Source organism: Monodon monoceros, unplaced genomic scaffold (genome assembly GCF_005190385.1).
Source record: "Monodon monoceros isolate NGI ecotype Baffin Bay Population unplaced genomic scaffold, NGI_Narwhal_1 Super_Scaffold_21, whole genome shotgun sequence".
Lineage (NCBI taxonomy): Eukaryota > Metazoa > Chordata > Mammalia > Artiodactyla > Monodontidae > Monodon > Monodon monoceros.
The window spans coordinates 135,231,452-135,252,695 of record NW_021703778.1 but is presented as its reverse complement, the minus strand read 5'-3'; the positions used below and the strand labels follow the sequence as shown (position 1 = coordinate 135,252,695).

General features: G+C 43.1%; 1 protein-coding gene across 2 annotated transcripts in view; it reads right to left on the bottom strand.

Annotated features, from left to right (window-relative positions):
- Positions 1-21,244, bottom strand: part of SYT16 (synaptotagmin 16) — a 113,103-nt gene that overhangs the window by 15,824 nt on the left and 76,035 nt on the right. For both annotated transcript variants that reach the window (XM_029238798.1, XM_029238797.1), the window contains 4 exons: positions 19,537-19,749; positions 14,043-14,299; positions 8,029-8,469; positions 4,930-5,119 (listed from right to left, as the gene is read on the bottom strand). In XM_029238798.1, the coding sequence (XP_029094631.1) occupies positions 4,930-5,119; positions 8,029-8,469; positions 14,043-14,299; positions 19,537-19,749 (1,101 nt within the window). The remainder of the gene's footprint in view (positions 1-4,929; positions 5,120-8,028; positions 8,470-14,042; positions 14,300-19,536; positions 19,750-21,244) is intronic.

Here is a 21,244-nt window from a genome sequence, read left to right as displayed (position 1 = left end):
TTTGAAATATATATATACATATTTAAATTTTTATAATACGGGCATTTTCACCAGAATGAAAGGAATGAAGGAAGGAAGAAAGGGAGGGAGGGAGGGAGGTATAAAAACCTGCCTACCTTTCTATCTATCTGTCTGATGAATAGAGAAAAGGTTAAAGTTAGAAATAAAGAAAGGCCCAACCACATACTTTGTCTTGGGATGGATGTGGTTTATGGAGGATGCTACAGAAAATGCCTGCAGGTTCATTTGCTTGGTACCCTGTCTATTCCATCCAAAACTGAGTCAAAGGAATAAGGTCGGAACTTGAGATGTCATCATAATTAAAAAAAAAAAAAAAAGTAATGCCCACCACAGTAGCCCCTATCAATGGCTAGACTCTTGTTTTATTTTTATCTACCTGGCCCAGCTGAACTATTCCAGACCAGACCAGATTTTCATGCACATTATTTTATAACAAATTTTCAAATATGCTGAAAATTCAAAATAATTATACAGTGGATACCCATATACCCATCACCTAGATTCTTCAATTGTTATATTTTTCTCCATTTATGCTATGGACTGAATGTATGTATCCCGAAATTCATATGTTGAAGCCCTAATCCCTGATGTGATGCTATTTGAATGTGGGATCTTTGGGAGATAATTAGGTCATAAGGGTGGAGCCCTCATGAATGGGATTAGTGCCCTTATAAGAACAGACATGAGAGAGATGTTGTCTCCGCCATGTGAAGATACAGCAAGAAGATGTCTGTCTACAAACCAGGAAGAGGGTTCTCATCAGGAACCAAATCACCTGATATCTTGAACTTCCCAGCCTCCAGAACTGTGAGAAGTAAATTTCTGTTGTCTAAGCCACCCAACCTATGGTATTTCTGTTATGGTAGCCTGAGCTAACAGCATTTGCTTTTTCACATATCTATGCATCTATCTATCCATCAATCCATCGCAGCTGTAGCCATCATTGTTCTTTACCCCTAAACATTTCAGCATGTGTTTCATTAACTAGAGTTCAATAATTTATGGCTCTTTTCTATTATAAGGTAAAATTTACATGCAGTGAAATGCACAAAGCCTAGTACAATTCAGTAAGTTTTAACAAATGCAAACATCCATTTAACCCACACCCCTATCAAAATGTAGAATATGTCCATCACCCCAGAATATCCCCTCATGTTCATGCCCAGTCCATCTTGATGCCAATACCAATCCTGAAGCAACCACTCCTCTTCTGCTTTTCTTCACTATATGTAAATAAGTTTTGCCTGTTTTAGAACCTCATATAAATGGAATCATACAGTAGGTAGTCAGTGTGATTTTGAGATTCCTCCATGTTGTCGAATGCCTCAGTTAATTTCGTTCCTTTTATATTGCTGAATAGTATTCCACTATGGAAATATATCTTAATTTGTTTATTCATTCATGAGGACATAAGGGCTCTTTGCAATTTTTCCATACTATGAGTAAAGCTGCTACAAACATTCTTGTTCCTGTTTTTTTTTTTAAACTTATGGGTAAATGCCTAAGAATGGAACTGCTGGATTTTCAGTGCATGTTTACCTATATAAGAAACTACCAAGCCTCTTCACAAAGCTGTTATTCCATTTTACACAGTCGCTAAGAATGTATTCTCCACAGCCTCACCAATACTTGAGGGAATCTGTCTTTTAAGTTTTAACCATTCTGGGGTGGGGGGCGGGGTGGGGGCGGGGCAAGGTGTGGTAGAGACTCATCTCTAGGAATGCTCCCACCAGCTCCTGCCCATTGGAGCAAAACCTGCCTTTCACTGAGCCTTCTCCCCCAAGGATTTGCCTCAAAAATCTTGGGAGGGGAGCTTACATCTCATTGGTTTATTTCTTCTAAGACCCTAAAAGAGAAGAGGAACTCCATCTATTATTTGTCCACCTCTCCTCTATCTTGCTTAGAAAGAAAAGTTACCAGATACCAGAATAGTCATCTAGCTGGATCAAGTTGGCAAGTTCACAGTTATCTTTTGGTTCATGATATATTTTGATGCAAAAGATTCTCTCTTCTAAATCCCAGCCTTTGTCTCTTTCCATCAAGATTTAGCACCTTCAATATTCTAGAGAGGAGAAGTCCCCACTCCACAGGCTCAACCTCTTTTCCTTTGGGCTTCCCTAAGAACCATTCTTCACATTATCATAGCCAGCCTGCAAGGCAGGATTGATGTCCCCTTTCTGCGGAGGTCACCGCCTCTGAGATGAGGGTCTCAAGCACAGGATTTGTGACCCTCACACACGTTTCTACCGGTGACTTTCCCCTGGCAGGCAGCTCCCTTGGGGTGCACTCTGACACAGGGCTCTGAGGCTAAGCCTGCCCTCCTTCCACCTTCACCAGGGAGATGAGTGCACTTCACCGCCTCCCTCTTCCACTCCCCACTCCAGGCCTATTCATCTTCCAGCTTGCATCCTCTCCCCTTCACACCCTCTTTCTTCCAACGATGCTCAGTTACCTCATAAAACTATTGTTCCCTCATCCTCTCTCTCTCTTACTCTGTTCCACATGGGAACTAAAATTGTATCCTAAGCTTGCGTGATGACTGCCAAAGTCCTGTTAGTGGTGTAAGGAAGTGAGACATAATGAAGGACCAATGTCGTCAACATCTCAAGCCCTTGAAAGTACCAAGAGGTTCCTTTCAGAATCTCCACAAAAGAAACTTCTACTTTCTCAACCCCTCCTAATTAAACTGGCTTTTCCTCAAGTACCAGCATTCTATGTAAACAAAAAACTTTTGTCTTCACTATTGGGTTTCTGCTTTAATTAATAGCATCACAGCAACACTGTCTTCTATTACTTTGGTCACAAAGATACAGCATGTCAGTTACATTTGTCAGTTAAACTGTAGCACTATTCTATGAAAAATCATGTAAATGCCAAACTGACTTAAACTTCCGGAATGAAATCAGTTTCAAAATGAGGACTTGCCTTTTTTCCTACTCAGTTTTAAATATTTGTTATAAGAGTTTCCTCTATGGCATATTTTCTTTTATATAGAAATGCATGAAGTTTCACGAGCACCATTCTCAACATCACAGCTTTATATGTAGTATCCCTACCTAGAAAGTATATATTATTATGATCCCATTTTACAGATGAGGAAACTGAGAGTCGAAAAAGTTTAGTAACTCACACCTAGTAAGTGACAAAGACCTTAGATTGGCACACACAAGTTGATGCTCTCTTAGCCACCATGCTGTCCTTCTCCCCTGTATTGCCTGGGATGGCCCAGCACGCAAATTAAAGCTTCCCAGCACGGACTGGAATAGGCCATGATTGTGTGATCCACCTCTGCATCATTCTCTGCAGCTGCACCATGTTCTTCCCTGAAAAATTTTCAGATCTCACCAAATCTCAGGAAGACAGGGAAAGAGATCAGAAAAGGATCTGCAGGGAAAGCAGTAAATCCAGATCTTTAGTAAATCCAGAGATTTAAAAAAAAAAAAAAAAAAAAAAGCTGTATCTGGAAAAAAGAGTCTAGCCATGCAATTAATAATCAACACCTATTATGGATTTTAAATAGCTCTTACCTGGTTCTGAGAGTCGATACAGAATATGGCCTATGCCTCTGGTCTCTTCTGTTCTCCAGAGTGCTGGGCTTTCCTTACTAACTTGCTCTAATGCCTTTAACACAGACTGACTAACAAGATACTATTGAACAGAGACATTGTGGGCGGCAGCACAGTTAAAGACTAAAAGGAGTGAGAGCCCAGATTTGGTTGTGGGAGCTGACCTTTTTCTACCAGCTCAGCTGGCTCTTCATGGGATGCTGACATGTGAGGCCGGAGTCCATTGCCTCTTGCAGCCTATCAAGGCTGACTTCGTCCTTATTTCAGCAAGTTTTGGCTGCCTGGGGTGGACACCCTCACTTATGCTCCACTCTACCCACTTCTATTTTACCTTCTCAGACTCAAAAGGCTGGAATTTCAACAGCATTTTCCAGACTCTCTTGCAGCTAGAATTCTAGATATAAATTAGATTCCTCAAATTAGATATGGTTGCATGAGAGCCAGAAGGCAGAAGTGAGGCAGAAACCATCTTCCCACCCTTTCTTAAGCTGTTTTTGCTGATAAGCAAGATCATTAAAGATGAGCTGATTTTTTTAGCAGCATTATTCCAAGGTTCAATCTCCAGCTTCTTGGGTATTGAGAGGCAATTTGGCAGCAGCAGCCACAGCATCTTTATTCTGGCTTCCTGAGCCCTGGACGGCAGCTGTGCGAGTATGTCTTGAGCTGCTCTTTCCAGGTGTGATCTCAGAAGCTGCCCTGGTGAGTCAGGCCTGGATTGCCCCACATCTTCCTGTTCCACCTCCTCCACCATCAACCACATAACCACTCACATTTCTTGAACGCTCACTGTGTGTCAGGCACTGAATGTTCTACATAAATCATTTTATTTAAACCCCAAAACCACCCATGAGAAAGGTACTATTAATATTCCTTTGTTCCAGATGAGTCTGCTGAGATTCAGAAAAGAGAGGTAAATTGTATAGGATCAGAGCAAAGCTAGCAGGTGAATGAGTAGAGCTGGAATTAGATCCCAAAACTGCCTGGCTCCAAAGACTGAGCTCTGTCTCTTTAAACGTATTTGAGGACCTGGGACCTATTAGCAGATTTGAATTGTTCATATATGTTATGTTGCTGAAAAGACATCATTCATTTTCCCCTTTAACGATCTACACGTAGAAGCCAGCCTATTTTGTATCAAGATGCATCCAGATATCGAAGGAGGCTTCAATCTAATTAAACAGAAAGGCATTTGAAAAATCCAGAGGTATCACTTGGTAAAAACGTGTCTAAGTCACACCAAGATCATTTTTATTGTTAAAGTTAGAGAATTGAGATGAAGGCAGACACAGCCTTCTTCCTGCCTCTGGGAAGACCAGAGCTGGGGGTACAGGCATGAACTTACCAGGCACTCTGTTAACCGCGAGGTTTCGGAAATGGCTGCCTTTGATCATCTCCACGGATAATCGCCCCGTTGTGGCATTGTATGATAGCCCCACCAGCAGCTCTGGCGCCCCTCCATGTGACAGCGACTGCGTGGATGAAGCACTGTCACTGTGAGAAACTGCAGATGGGCTGAGCGGAGACTCTCCACTCTGGAGGAGAAGAACAACAAAGGATCCATTGGCCCCACTGCACTCCTCTCCCTTACAGAAAGCCGATATTATGTTTGGTGAAATTGTGGCCCAGTCTCCACTGCTGCCAAAGATTACTAATGGCGCACTCGGTGTGAATGATAATAGGGCCTGGGGAACGCAGTTTTGGATGGGATCCCCTGCATTATTAGCAGACATATTTGTTTCAAGAACTGTCTCCATTCACTCTTTCCTCTCTAAAGACAAAACAGACAAAGATGTTATTAGTAGTGTAAATCAAACCCTGGAAGATACATGGAGAGCTAACAGGACACTTAATATAGACCCAAATTTCAATGAGTCTATATTAGACCCATATGGAACCCATCACTCCAGGCATGAGTTCTATGGAACCTGTCCACTCCAGGCATGAGTTCTGCTTCAGTTCTCTGCAGCCTCTTCAGGAATGTAGCAATACAGGAGGCATTTTGTCTTCACCAGAAAAGAAATGACCACTGGCCGTCTACCACCCCATAGAACATTTGGCCCCTGGTTCTGCTTTTTCATGTTGTCAGGAAGATGGCAGATGCTACATTTTTTCTTCCTAAGGAGATGAACTATATTGAACGTGAACACTTTTACAACTGTTTAGTGAGGAAGCTGACACGTGGACTGTGCATCTTAGAGACCTTGCAGGTACCAGGGGACTCCACACTCTGTGTCATGTATTCATGCATGTGCTTCTCTAAAGCACCCACCTCTATGCACCACACTGGGAGGAGGAAAGCAAAGTAGATCGGACATTGACTCTCACTCAAGGAGCATGACTGGGAGTGGACCCTGAGGGGCAGGCCAGCCAGCCTCCCGGACCCACAACTGCTCCAACCTTTCTTCTCAACATCTACAATCATTTCCTAAAACTTCTTATCAGGAACCCCAATAAATACAGGCATTGAAAGAAATTAAATATTCTTCACATCTTAGGAAACTACCCTGTTTACCAAGCCATGGACATCCCTGTAGAGCCCATGGAGGCTTTCATGGAACACAGTTTGTAAACTACAGGGCTAGGTGGTTTTGATAGATGCCTTATAGCCCCTGCTGTCTGGATGATGATAACCCAACAATGAAATATTTGCCTAGTTTGGGGTGAGGGCCATCCCCTCCCCTGGGCTCGTGCAGAAGTGTCCACTGTGGCACCTGTCACTGCACAGCTTGCCTCTCGCATCAAATTCTCAACCTTATAAATCCCCCAGTACACAGGGCATGGCCCAGTGTGTAGCTTATAATCATGCTCAACAAATAACTGGTGAATGGGGGAATTTTTACCTTCAAGGTTCTTTCACACTGGCTCATTTCCCCCACCCAACTCTGTGTCCCCAGCACAGGGCCCAGGGCCCGGCACAGAGAAACAGGGGTGTAATAATACCTATCCTTATGCTTTATGGTGCAGGATTCCTCTGACCCCCTGTGGCTTCTCTTTCCCAGGATTTCAGAAACACTCTACTCAGAGCTTAAGAAAAAAGAGGGATTTGAACAGAGATGAGACATGATCTGGCTTATGTTTTAAAAGGCTCTTTCTGGCCCCAGTGTTGGGAATAGTCTATAGAGGGCAAAGGCGGAAGCAGGGAGATGACTAGGAGGCCATTTCAGTAATCCAGCCGAGAGTCAGGCTCTGGTTAGATTTTCAAGATAGAGCCAGTGGGATTTCAGGTGGAAAGGAGAGAAGTCACAAGTGACCTTTAAGATTTTTGACCTGAGCAATTAAATGCACGAGATTGCCTTTAACCAAGATGGAAAGACTGCAGGTAAAATAGATTTAGTGAGGCAAGAATCAGGATTTTGAGTCTGGAGATATGAATTTTGAGACATCTATTAAAAATGTAAGTGGCTGGATCTCCCATCAGCGTACTCTGGCCTTTCTGGCTCCTTTCCCCTTCCTCAGACAAGTCAAGCTCTTTCCCACCTCCTGATGTCTGCATATGCCAGCCCCTCTGTCTGGAATCCCCGTCCTCCACATGGCACCCAGTCTGCCTCCCTCGATTCCTCGAGTTCTCTCGTATCACCACCTGAAAGATACTTTCTCTGACCTTCTAAAGCAGCAGCAGCCTCTGCCTCTCTCTCTTTGCCTACCCCAGTTTGTCTTTTGTCACCCTTCTCCACCAGATTGTACGCTCCGTGAGGGCATCACCTGTTTTGTTCTTTCCTGCATCCCCTCTGCCTATACGGCACCTGACATATAATTGGTACTCAGCAAACATTTTGGAATGGATGACTGATTTGTCCAATAGCCTAAGATAGTTATCCGATCTTTTATGTGATTTTTAAAAGGAGATCCTCACACTGGATGACATATAACCCACGGGAAGAGAGGGTTACCCATCTTGTAGACATAAAAGCTGTGCTGTATTATTTTGCAATCTGAGGGACACAGAGGACGGGGCATGTGGGAGAAGCCCAGTCATATAAATGGAAGGTCTTAGAAGTGGCTGGAGTTCAGGGCTTCCTATGCAGCCTATGTAGGCATACCTGTTAAGGACCTCACCTTGAAAGTCCCATCATCTCTGAGATGCATCATGATGCATGCTGGGGTCAGGGCAGGGGGATGGGTGGTAGGACCACTTATCAACTAACGAGAAGGCCAAAAAACCTCTCCCAGTTTCCCCATGCCCTCCTTCACAATGCTGCTGTCATTTCCTAAAATGGACAGGGAACACATCCATCAGGTTACAGCGACTATGGGCACACACAAAAAAAGAAAACCCATTGTACCGTGAAGTGCAGATCATGTCTCAGAAGGATGAGGAGAGCCAAATGGAAAATTAAATTAAGGTGTTTGAATTCACGGGCTGAATGTACTAAATCAAGGGCTGACAATTCCAGATCCTCAAACGTAGCCCATCATTAGCAGCACCATTTAACATACTCACAATGATATTACTTCTTGGCTCCAGAACCAGAGTCACTTTCATTTCCCCTTCTTGGTGCAGGTGGCTGAGATAGAAGAGCCTCTCGCCCATCATTCTCTCCCAGGTCATCTTGCGGGTGGCGTACAGGCGGAAGCGGACAGCACAAGCAGCCACATCTCTGGGCTCCAGCTTGGCGAAGGTGACTTTCTCCTTGAAGATGGGGTTGGGCCCTCTCTGTATGTTCGTCCTGCCCCTCTGTTTCTTACTGGGCAGCAGCACGACATGCACTTGCCAGGAGTTGATGCCACTTCGGTCCTTATCTGGGAGGCCCTGTGCTCTTATGATGGTCACTGTGAGCTTCTGGCTGGCAGCTCTATATTCAAAGATGACATCCAGGCCACCACATTTTGAGATGGGCTCCGGGACCCCAGATGGCACTTGAAAATTGGTTGCATCCTGTTCCTGTTGCAGACAGAGGGAAAGATTAGGAATGGAACAATGCCTAATGCATCGTGGAAAGATGGTGCCCCTCTGTGCTTCTTCAGAACCTCATTCTTTTGGACTGTTACCATATATCCCTAAACATTAGAAAGGTCTGTTTCCTGGTCTCTCTCTCCACTGGACTGTGAATTCTTTGAGGGTACAGCACTGGGCCCATGGTAAGCCTTCATGAATGCTTTTGGAATGAATGAACAAAGCTTTTATATTTTGCAAAGTGCTTTCCTCTACACTGCCTCTCAAAAAAGCACAATTGACCACTATCATTGAAACCAACTGAGATACTAAGTCTAAAACTAGTCAATTATGCAAGTGCCAAAAGGTAACTTCCTCAAGTGCCAGGAGAAATGGTTCAGCCTGGGCCTGTGCTCTCTGAGCCAGGACCTCCTGCAGATAAGGATCCTAACGGGGGTCACAGACAGGTGATCCTTCAGTAGATTTTCAATCTACGTGGCAGAAAATGTTCAGGGCAGAGCTTCTCAAACATCCGAGTGGACTTGAATCATCTGGGAATTCTGATTCAGTAGGACTGGGGTCAGGCCTGAGATTCTGCATTTCTCAGGCCACAAGGATGTCTCAGCTGGACTCAAATCACTCTTGGAGTAGCAAGTGTTTAAACCCTGGAGACAGAACACCTGGGTTGAAATCATAACTCTACCATTGACTAGCTTTTTGGCCACGGCCAAACAGTCCAGTCGCTCTGTACTCCAGCTGAAAAATGAGCATCAAGGTACCTGCTTGATAGAGTGTTGTTGTGAGGTTTTAATAGACGTGGGGAAATACCTGGCTCAGACCAGCCTCCACAGATATCTATTCCCATCGCTGGACTGATACTACTTATTTTCAAACACGGCCCCTCATTATGAAATACACTTTTAGACAGCAGTTCACCTCAGCCAGTCAGATCCGATGACCTCCCTGAGAAAACTGAGCTGAACTACATTTACTTTACTATAATGAACCACCCTCTAACAAACTATTACTAATGTCAACATAATTTGATTTTTTTCCTCTGAAGGCATGCCTCTTACTCATAACTAAACTTTGGTTTGATTCTTATTGTAAATCAGAAGCAGTTCTTCTTTATGTAATTGAACACCAACTTTGCTAATTCAAAGAACTCTTTATTTTTAAAAATATAATGATACACTTCAAAAATGCATGTTCATCAATGAAACTTTCCCATAGATCTAGGTGAAAGTGCATGGTTCTCTGGAATGAGATGTGCTTAGGAATCCCAGGTCCATCACTTACAACCTTTAGGACATTGGGCAAATTATTTAATCCTTCTCACTTTCTGTTTTCCTCAACAGCAAAAGGGGGATGATACCTACTTTATAAGCTTGCTGTGAAAATTAAAGGACTTGACACATAGTAGACATCTAATAATTGCCCTCTCTTTTAAGATTCACATTAATCTACCAAGAAAATTTAGGCTTCTTGCAAAATAAGGGAAGCTTTTTACATCCTTTCCTCTGAGCATGCATTCATGTGTGAGTGTTTCTATTCAGAGGTACTTAGTTTCAAGTGATAAAAGTGGTTGCTATAGAGACTTCTGAATACAACTGACTAGTGTAGATATAATATTAGAAGCAAGTCTCCAAGGAGTTAGGCTAACTCAAAAACCAAGTCACAGTCTTCCGTTCAAACTCCCATCTATTTTAGCCTACCTTTGGTCATCTCCATATTGCTTGCTGGACCATAAGTAGCAACAGCTAACATCCACTAAGCCCTCCCTTATGCCAGGTACCACACTAAACCCTTTATGGACCGTAAAAGCCCACTCTTATGCACTTCAGAACTTCTTGGCTTCCCCTCCTGTTCCATTTTCCCCTACAGGCTGTCTGGGCTCTAAGTGGCTTCTCCCTGGCACAATCTAACAAAGTCTTGCCTCCCTCCCATGCAAGGTAACTCTCAGCTCCCACCACAGGCCTCTCCTTTGATGTCAAGGCTTGGAAATTTACAGAATCCTGCTTGGCACTCATGTATATAAAGTCCAGAGTCGGGGGGCGGGGTGGGTGGTGTTAATGCCCCATGCAATAAATTTTTCTCCCCTTGGACAGATGTCCTGAGACTAGTTTATACAGCTTCTTAGGGTATGGTTTCACAAGAGCAAGCCATGAGTCACAATTAGCGGTAGCCAACTCCATTAGACATTCTCATACCGGCTCTCCCTTCCCTGCCTCACTCTCCTCGTCCTTCACTCTTGTCGCCGGGAATTGCATGTCCTAACAAAGTAGGCTCTGCTTTTGGGAAATCCAGCTAAGAAACATCTTTTTTTTTTTTTTTGTGGTACGCAGGCTTCTCACTGTTGTGGCCTCTCCCGTTGCGGAGCACAGGCTCCGGACGCGCAGGCTCTGCGGCCATGGCTCACGGGCCCAGCCGCTCCGCGGCATGTGGGATCTTCCCGGACCAGGGCATGAACCCGTGTCCCCTGCATCGGCAGGCGGACTCTCAACCACTGCGCCACCAGGGAAGCCCCAGAAACATCTTTTTAGACATTCATATTAACCTAATGAGGTAGGTATTTCAATATCTTCATTTTATGGGAGAGGAAACTAAGGCTTAGAATGGCTAAATAACTTAACTCCTTGCTCCCAGTATCATATGCCCAGCCAGAATTATCCATGATTTGCCAGTATTAATGCTCAAAGTCCCAAGCTTTACGGGGAACCATGATGTCTACCTTCTTCCCCCACAAACCTTTCACCCTAGCTATTTATAAGTATAGTAAGTGTGTGAGATGAAGAGGGGATAAGATGGACACATCTTATTGGAAGTTGGAAACTTCCAACTTATTGGAAGTTGGGAGCTGGAAACACACACTACTTTGAATTTCATATCCTTTTAGGCCCCTGCTCTTGATATTAACTAACAGTTCCTAGTTTTGTCATCAACTCCAATGCCAAGGTTAAAATATCCTAGTTAATGAGCATCTTCCCACTTATCTATCAGGCTCTCTGTTCAGATAAATGCTCACTCCATCTGCAGGTTTATGGTGAAGTCCTGGGGAAAGGGTCTGAAATAACTGTCCTATGAAACTTGAATCTGACGCCACTCCAGGCAATGGCCAGGCTCTGGATGGGGACAATCCAAGCTGTGGTCCGTGAAAACTGGGCTTTGTGGCCCCTTCCTGGGCTGATCTGAGACCAAGATTTGTGAAGGCTGATATTTTTATAGCAATTAATTATTTCAACACACTCTACCTATCACCAGGCAACTAAAGGCGCTCCTCTTGTGGGTACTGTTAATACCACTAATCCATCTGACCTTCCTGCGAGGCAAAAATCTCTTCATTTTTATCCCCATTTGGCAGATTTTAATTAACTTCTCAAGGCCAATCAGTTAATCAGTGGAAAGCGGAGATGAAAAGTGGGACAGCTGCCTCTCTGTGCACTCAAAATCACCAGCCACCCTCCCATCGTCTTCCCTGCCAAGCCTTAGGTCTGCAGGAAAAAGTCGACAGCCTCTTCCGGCAGAGAAGAGCAGGGATTGCAAACCCATCAGCCTAACAGGTAGTCACGCTGCATGACCAGTTCCCTTCTGAGGCAAAATAAATGATTCCTTTAGCTCTCGTATCCTGGGTTTTTCTTTACGATGGGAATACTTGTGTCACATTGTCAAAACCCATGAAGATATAAAGATTTTCTATCAAACCGAAAGGCTTTCTGTTTTAGCAAGATAGTGTTAATGTCATCTGTGTGGCCCAAAGTAAACAGACCCACAGTGTGTTCCCGATGCCAGATTCGCAGGGGAAGACAGGCTTCTTAATACAGCTGAGAGGCAAATAAATCAATTCTTAAAAGGCGAGCTAAGCCTGCAACGCAGGCATTTACGGGAACTGCCTCCGAGCTGCATCTGAGGTTCTACTGTAGGAGCACCAAATTACAGTTTTTGTCTCAAAATAGATAGGAGGTTGAATGGAGCACACAGAGATGTCTGGGTATTTTTGAAGTCTGAGAACATTTAGTGCCCTCAACACCAAATATTCTACTAAAGCTCCATGAGGCAGGTAAATGGGAGGTTACCTGGAGAAAGCAATTCCAAGGCTAATGGTACAGTTATCAAGGGGAGAGACTGTCAATAGGCAGGTAAACAGTTCCGTTTTGTTGTTGTGGCGAGAGAGCCAAAAAGAAGAGTATTTTTAAACATGAAATGTTAGTGTGTGGGATGTGATATGACTCTTGGCAGTAAACTGGTAGGGAAGCACAATTTATTTTACAAAACGTATAAGGTTGATAGCTTTGAGGGTCTCTGTATGAAGGTTTGCTTTTAACCAGCCACAAGCCACCTATCTGTGTGGCCGCTTCCGGTCCTCAGCAGTAACACAACACCCAGGCACACATGCACCTGTGCCATCTCCTTATGCGCTCTCTACATGCCCCAGTGCCTTAGCAGTCAGGCTTTGAAACATAACTATCTGTGATTATTTTTCTTCTCCTTGATTTGGAGAAGCATTTGAGCATTTGGTGTTTATGACAGTCCAGGTCCTAATAAGAGATGCGTCCTGTTTCTTTTCTCAGTCAGACTGATACTAACAAAATCCATCCACCCTTCTCCTCCTCTATTCGCACAAATTAAAAGTTTCATATAGTTACGTGACTTATTTCATCAAAATTAATTTCAAAGTAGGTACTAGACACCACTATTTAATATCTCTTAATGTCACAGAATCATAATCAGAGGGGTCTAGCTAATAAAGAATAACCATAAGTGCCTGTAAGGTAAAACAATGTTTGTAAATTCTTATCACGGTGCCTGACACATAGTAATTGCTCAAAAATGGTAGTTTCTATCATCGTCACCTCCAGTCATACTTCTGGGTGTTTAGGCATATTCGAGAGTAAGTTTCAATTGAAAAAGAAATTTAGATGACGCATCTTTTATCAGAGATTTATCCAAAAAGCAAAGTCAATGGCCAGAGGGTCATGATAGACTAATGCCATCGCCTAGATCTTCAATTCAATTCGGAGCTAACAAACATGCTCATACTGTAAGATCTTCCTCATGATATCTTGTATAATCTCATTTGCAGGGGCATTGTATTTTAGTTTCATTTTCGAATAATTCTCACATGCAAAAAATCATAACTCAAGATTTGGTGCAAATAAAAATAAACTCCATTTAATTGAAACCACGAAGGAAATAATCCAGTCTCCCTAGAGAACTAAAAACCCGTTATATATAAAAAAAAAAAAAGAAGGCTGATGGTTGCTGGGTTCATTCTGCCACCATGCTTCTTTTTATTTTTCCATTTTGATAGATTCCACTTATATATGATTCTTTTATTGGTACACATAAGGGCTGGGCCTGGGTCATCTGAACAAAAAATATATTTCCATTAAAGGCTCTTAAGGTGTTTGTTCTTCAAAGCAATGCTTCCTTCTTTTGGAGAAAGATTTTCTTGAGGAATGGAGGAGGGGAGAAAGAAGGGGGGGGAAGGAAAAGGGGGAAGGGAGAGGGGAGGGGAAGGAGAACGACCAACCAGAGAGCACACAATACTCGAGCAAGAAAGAAATGGAAAACAAACAACTTGCCTCTGGACTCCACACGGAGGAGCTGTCAGTGGCATAGGAATCTTCAAATCTCCGGTTATTAAAAGCTGTCTCCATCTCCAAGCTGCCCTGTGTGGACTGCCGGCTGAGGCTGCGGACCACGCTGGTCTCTTGGGGAGATGTGCCATGGTGCCTGGTGTCCCCCACCTCACAAGGGGACTGTGAGTGGGCAGAGATGGGGTCATCTTCGCCATAAGACAGATTCTCAGAATAAGTCAGTTGGCTGGCTCCATCCAAACCTAAATTTGTAAAAAGGAAACTCTTTCAAATATATTATCATGTTCCACCTTTTTATCTAGAGAAAATGAGCAGTAGCAACTACACCAATCAAGTCTGCAAAAACAAACTCACTAAACAACACCTGCAGAAACATACTTTCATCTATATGGTAGATAAACTTGGTTCACAAAATCGAAACCCATTAGTTCATTATGTAGGGTACAAGAAGGTTTAATGCTTTATAATAATATGAGTATAAAGGATGAGTATTATGTGGATAAAATAAACACATTAGCATTTGGTTGGAGCTAATGACCACAAGACCTTCGGGATGAATCTAGAAAGCAAGAATAGTAATCAGCTATAGAGATCATATGTTTTCCTGGCTTTACCATTCTTCCGTCTCTCTTCCACGTTCGCCTTATCACCCTCTGCTCAAAAGGCTTCAGTGGTTCTCTCAAGCAAAAAGTTCTCTACTTAATCCATGGAAAGAACACTGGACCTGGATTCATATGATCTGAGTTTAAATCCTAGCTCTGCATTAAGAACCCGAACAACATTTGAACTGCCTTAAACTTTGTTTTCTTATTTATAAAATGATGATAAAAGCCATCAGAGAGTCATTGTGGACACATGAAATAATATCTGCCTGGCAACCACCAGCCCTCCCATAAATTTTAGACTTGCTGACCTGTCTGGCCTCAACCAACCCAGCAAATCCCATTTGCTGTACTACCTCCCAACTCACAGACACCTGTGGTCTCACAGGTCCATGAAAATGTTAGCTGTGTATTTTGGTTCACAGCGGTCCTCAAGCCCTCCCTCCTGTCCTTTCCCTCCTGTCCATCCAAAGCCCCGACAACTCCTGAATCTTCCCTGACTCCTTCAGGCTCAGTGTCTTTCTCAGGCTTCGTGTCATCCTATTCTCTTTCTCTTCATCCCCTTCCTCCTTCCTCAGTGTCCAGGTTACCCTCAGATAATAAGGAAAAACTGACAGGGTCTCCCTAAGCAACAGCTTTCACCCTAACTTGCTTCCACATCCAGAAAGTAGACAACGATGTCGTATCTCTTGGGCCTCTACTCTTCTCCAGTGGGCCCCCATCCCAGGATGATAGAAAATTAGAGATATAGACAGGATTAGTGAGGATGACAAAGTATATATGGTAAATTCAGCTCTTATTTACACACTGTATGATAGCAATTGCTCCCATAGCTGGTCTTAAAATCCGAGCTAAAACATAACGTCCTTGAAAGCGCTAAGCCACATCTGTATACTGCATAGTCTTTATCTACCACTGGGTTTTACTAAATCTCAAATAACTTTAAATGCTAGGCAGATAAAAAATATTTGAAACAGTCAGGTGTGCAGCAATATCGAGTGGTGGTGACAGTGGTTTAGCAGACAATATATGACGCACATACAATAAACACCCAAATTTTAAAATACGTTATCACCCTATGCAGACCATATAAAAACATCTTTGAGAAGACTTGGTTTTCAGGGCACAACTTCAGACTCCTGATTTGGGATTTTGCCAAACCATGGCAAGCCATTGAGGTGTTCCCCATCTGCCCTGTTATTCTTAATAATTCACTTCAGGCCTCCTGGAAGCTCTGTCATAGGGCACCTAACATCTTTACATTCACATTTTCCGTTATTTGGCAAACGCCCTTAAAAATGGCCACAGAAAATGACAGAACGAGGGATATTCCATATGCAAAGACCCCATAACACAAAGCAGAATTTTCTTCTCAGGCTCTAATTAGCCCATCCATTCCTCACATACATGAACACTAAAATGTCCTATTAAACAGTGGGTCATCCATCAACGTGTGTAGCACCCAGCAGGATCTCAGCACAAAATCTAACTTTGCCAAGAAATTACCCCCATAAAATTGTCTCATGACTTCAACTCCTACGGTGATAATACTTAGATCAGTAATAATGGAATTTTCAAAAGCTACATTAAAGCCTTGAAAAGCTATTCATAACTGAAAAACATAAGAACTATATTAATGTAACAAACCATTTTCCTTGACAGACAAGCAAGGAATGAATTAGAAAGGCAAATCTGGGGGACAAGTCAAGTTGCAAGGAGGGGTAAGGGGAAAGGTGATTCACTGTTACATAAAGCAGTCTTCCTGTGCTTTAAGTTAAAGAAGGTCATGTCACCTTAAACACATATGGAAAAGTAATTGCCTGTTGTCGAGAAATGTATCCTGGCTTCTTAGAAATTACAGGGCATAAGTATGTCACATCAACCATATTTATTTTAGTAGAGGGATGTTTTTAGTTCATATCCCATTTTGATGGAGTGTAAACCTATTATCCAATTACTTTCTTTCTACTCCCAGACCCCTCCCTCCATCACCCATATACCAATACTTTTGCTAACCATCTGTGATGGTCAGTTTTACGTGTCAACTTGGCTATAGGCCTCAATTATTCAATCAAACAGTAATTTAGGAGTTACTGTGAAGGCATGTTGTAGGTGTAATTAAAGCCCTTAAGCAACTGACTTTCAGTAGAGGGGATTATACTACATAATCAGTCCATTGAAAGGCCTTAAGAGGAGAACTTAGGCATCCCTGGAGGAGAAGCAATTTCATCCATGGACTGAAGTTTCATCTCCTTCCTGAGAGTTTCAGCCTATCCTTCCCAGCAGCCTGTCCTGTGGATTTCAGAGCTGCGTATTCCAGTGGCCTACACAGCCCCTACAATCGCATAAGTCACTTCTTTGCAATAGATCTCTTGAAATATAATATATATATATATATATATATATATATATATATATATATATATATCTCACCCTGAAATCCCCTTCATATCTGATTGATACAATCTTGCTTGATATACCATCCTAAACAAAAGTGAGCACAGATTCTGGGGATGATTGACCTGTTTTAAATGACACCAGGAAGGTAATGACTAGCTTCTATGAAACACCCTAAGAACTAAATATTTCACAAGCAAAAATAAGGCTTTGCTCAAAACAAACAAACAAAAAGCCCAATAAGTGGGCTATTATTCTGCAGCCCACCTTTCATGCGTAAAGACCTCATGCACAACTTCTGATTCAGATCACTTGGCTCAAACCCTCTTTGACGTTATCAGGAATACAGGGACAATTAATGCACAATAACACTAAATCAGATATGTGAGACAGGAGAGAACTTGCCTGGAATATGAAGATTTTTTATGTGGGTTTGGGCCTTGAATTTCACTGGTCCAACATTTTGAGTGCATTTTTTAAGTGAAACAATTGTCTACAATTAAATTTGATCTTAGAAAATTGTGTTTAAGGTAGAGGGAAAAATAGCTAAATAGATAGAGAACAGGCACCAAAAAACAGATCCTCTCTGGGGTTCATGCTTAATCTTTTCCTTATTCTTTACTGCTGATGCAAATTCATTGATCTAAAGATGAACAGAAAAAAAAAGGACACAGAAAAAAAAATCATGCAATAAAAATTACATTAACATTTCCATGGCATTTGATAACCTAAAATTTAGCACACAGTTAATCATTCCTATGAAAATCCTGATGATTTTCTTCCAAATCTACAGGTAATTCATTTAATGTAGTGGACATTTTCCTCCGTCTGATAGAGAAAAATTTAGCCTTTCTATCACCATCTGTCAAAAACTTCAGAATTGCACCAGCTATGACAAAAGTTGTTGCTAATTCCAGGAAGGGTGAGGGCTAGAGTGTTTGTGAGAACTCTCAGAACAGCAGCCATTTGTATAAATCAAAATCTAGACACTTGGGCTTCTGGGAAATGGGGCCATTAGCTTTAGAATTAAACAAGCTACTGTAGGGGATCAGCTGCTATTAACTTTCATTAGCTAACATTTGCCGTCTCAGTGGAGAGAGAGGAATGCTGCGATGTAACAGCAGAGAAAGAGAAAACAGGAGAGGGGGTGAGGAGATGACAGAGGGCCATTAGCTACTGCTACTGTGCTTTGATTACATCGGGAGTTTATCTCCTGGCTTACCTGGGGCTAAAAAGGAGAGCAGTAAAATGTTACGTAGGCCCATGCCAATAAGTAAAATTACATGATGGTCAGCAAATTATTATATTCCTGCTGAAAAATAGGGTTCTTTTTATTAATTTTCCTTTTTTCCCCCTGCCTCATCCACATCACCAAATCAGAAATTTCTTCTCTGTTATCTTCTCTCAATTCTGTGCTCTCCTTTTTGTCTTTCTACTACTAAGTGTTGAAAAACAAGGAAGATCAACTATGCCCCCACTGGTTGGACGGACCACAGGCCCAATGGAAAGAAGAAGATTAGAGAACCCAGGTCATTTAGACCAGGTCACTACAGTGGACAGTATGACATTTTCTCTGGCTTTTTACCAAATACACTTCACAGATCCTTCCCTGTTCCAATGTCCTGTGCCTATTCAGGGTTCTGGACATAAAGGAGTTGGAGAGGTGCCTGACCTTCGCTGGGGAAAGCACTAAGAAATATCATACTGTTCTTTTCCTAGGTTCTTCTGTGTGCACGGTGGGGAGGGAGAAGGACCCTTGACAAGGCCCACCCGCAGTCACAGGCTGTGCTCACCCTACCTCTGAGTGTCCTCCTCTCCCTTTGTGAAAGGTAAACTTACGATGAAGATGGAGGCTGGCGTAAAACCTGCTCTGACCCATGAATTCTCACACGGGCTGGGGTCCAGAAACTACAGGGAATGAGGGAGGGTGTGCCGGGCATGTGTTGTTTGAAAAAGGTTATTTAATATTATTATAACACATATTTTAATTTGGAAGATAAAACACACCTACTGTTTAAATATTGCAAACTATCGAAAGTAAGGCTTCAAAAATCTGAGGTTACATAGATATATGGAAAATAGACTCTAAGTTTCCAAATGGGAGGAAAGGCACAGAAGTGCAATGTCAGCAGACAGCTATGTAAAATTTTTGTCCTCGTCAGAAGGCAACAAGATTTTACAAAGCTTGGTAAATACTGTTATAGTCGTTAGTGTTCAAAATGTACAAAGCAGTAACCTACAAGAAAGGAAGGGATCCCACAAGTGGGGGTCAAGACTTTGGCACGTCTGATCCTTTCTCTCTGCAACGAGGCTGCTTGTGAGGTTTGAAGCAGCCCTTTTGCCCTGTCCCAGCCTCTGGGTCCTGCCCTATTTTTCTTTTTCCTCTCTGGACTCTTAGATGCAAGTGCAGTGACTCAAAAACACTCTTACCATTAGACATCCCTGGTCTAGATAAAGGAAAGGTTTGATGCAAAGAATACCTTCACAGGCAGACACTTCTGTGCTGGCCTCTTCGTGGGTGGAAAGCCAGCGGCTGGGTTTTGGTTTATGCTCCAGTCCTGTCTGCTTTCCTTTCTCAGATGCTCCCGAGCGGAAACTCTGGGACCGGGGCACAGAAATCTCAAATTGTTTGATAACCTCCTCATCGCTCTCAGAAGATGTGGGCAGCTTCTCATCAACTCCAAAGGTGTTAACTGGAAGCAAACAAGAGCAATGAGTCTCCTGCGGGGCCCATGAGAAAACAGAGATAGATAATCCGGATAGATAGAAGAACATGGCCAATCAGTCTGGATCAAAGCAGACAACCTGGGTAGAAAGAATTCAAAGCACTTTTTCTTTTTTGCGGTACGCGGGCCTCACACTGTTGTGGCCTTTCCCGTTGCGGAGCACAGGCTCTGGACGCGCAGGCTCAGCGGCCATGGCTCACAGGCCCAGCCACTCCGTGGCATGTGGGATCTTCCCGGACCTGGGCACGAACCCACGTCCCCTGCATCGGCAGGCGGAATCTCAACCACTGCACCACCAGGGAAGCCCTCAAAGCACTTCTGAAACACAAATTTGAGTCCATAGGAATGAAACAGGAAAAGAAATCTCAGGAGGGTAATTAGAAGTACACGGCTAGAACCAAGAGAAACCACTGGGACACCCCTGATTAACATAATGAGCCCTCTTGCTGAGCTGGGCATCCTGCTGATTTGTTATGTTGCTGGCATGTGCTCATGACTGTGAACAGGACAGCAATCAGCACCTGTGCCTTATGTGTAGTTCTCGTCAATGATGACGGAAAATACTCTCTTCGCCTCACCTCAGTTATTAAAACATACAGACCCAAGCCCCACTTCAGAGAAGAGATATCAGCAACTGAGATCTCCCCCAAACTTCCAGTTTTGACAAGTGACACCACATTGTATGGGTTTAAAAAGTTAATAAATAACTAGTTTATACTAGAAATGCCTTTCTCAGCACCAATGACTCAACCCAAACACCCTTTAAATTATTCGTACCACTTTTCCCACCCCAGCACCCTGCTCTGTCCTCTTTGTTTCTCCAGCAGGCCGTGATCATGATCAGTTCTGCCCTCGCCTGTGCTGCTCCTTCCACCTGAAACTCCCCCTCCCGCAGGTGTTGACCTGGCTGGCTCCTCTCACCACGGAGGTCTCAGCTTGACTGTCACTTCAACCTAAACACTTCTCTGACCATCCTCCTACCTGAAGCAGCTCTGTTCCCGTACCTACCACCTTTCTTTCTTTCTTTCTTTCTTTCTTTCTTTCTTTCTTCTCCCCCATAACTTCCATGAAAATAAAGACATCACCTGTTTTGTTAACTGATGTCTCTGTAGTATGTAAAGCAATGCCTGCTGCATAGTAAGTACTTAATAAACACTTGTTAAATGTTGAATAGATTGGTGAATAGCCAGTATTTTCTCCCAAAACCCTGAGCGTTCCTTCCCGCTCCCCAACAACACTCACACGTGCTTTCCTGTGCCTGGAATATGCTTTTCCAGCCCCGTCTAGACTCGTCCAGAATCTAGCTCACCATTCAGGTCTCAGCATAGACATCATTTCCTCCAGAGAGTCCTTCCTTGACCCCTTAAATCAAGTTTAGGGATTTAAGGCTCCTTCCACATGCTGTGAAATCACTCCCTGTCCTGTCCTGTCAGTGCTCCCTCCAGCTCTGTGGCAGAATTAC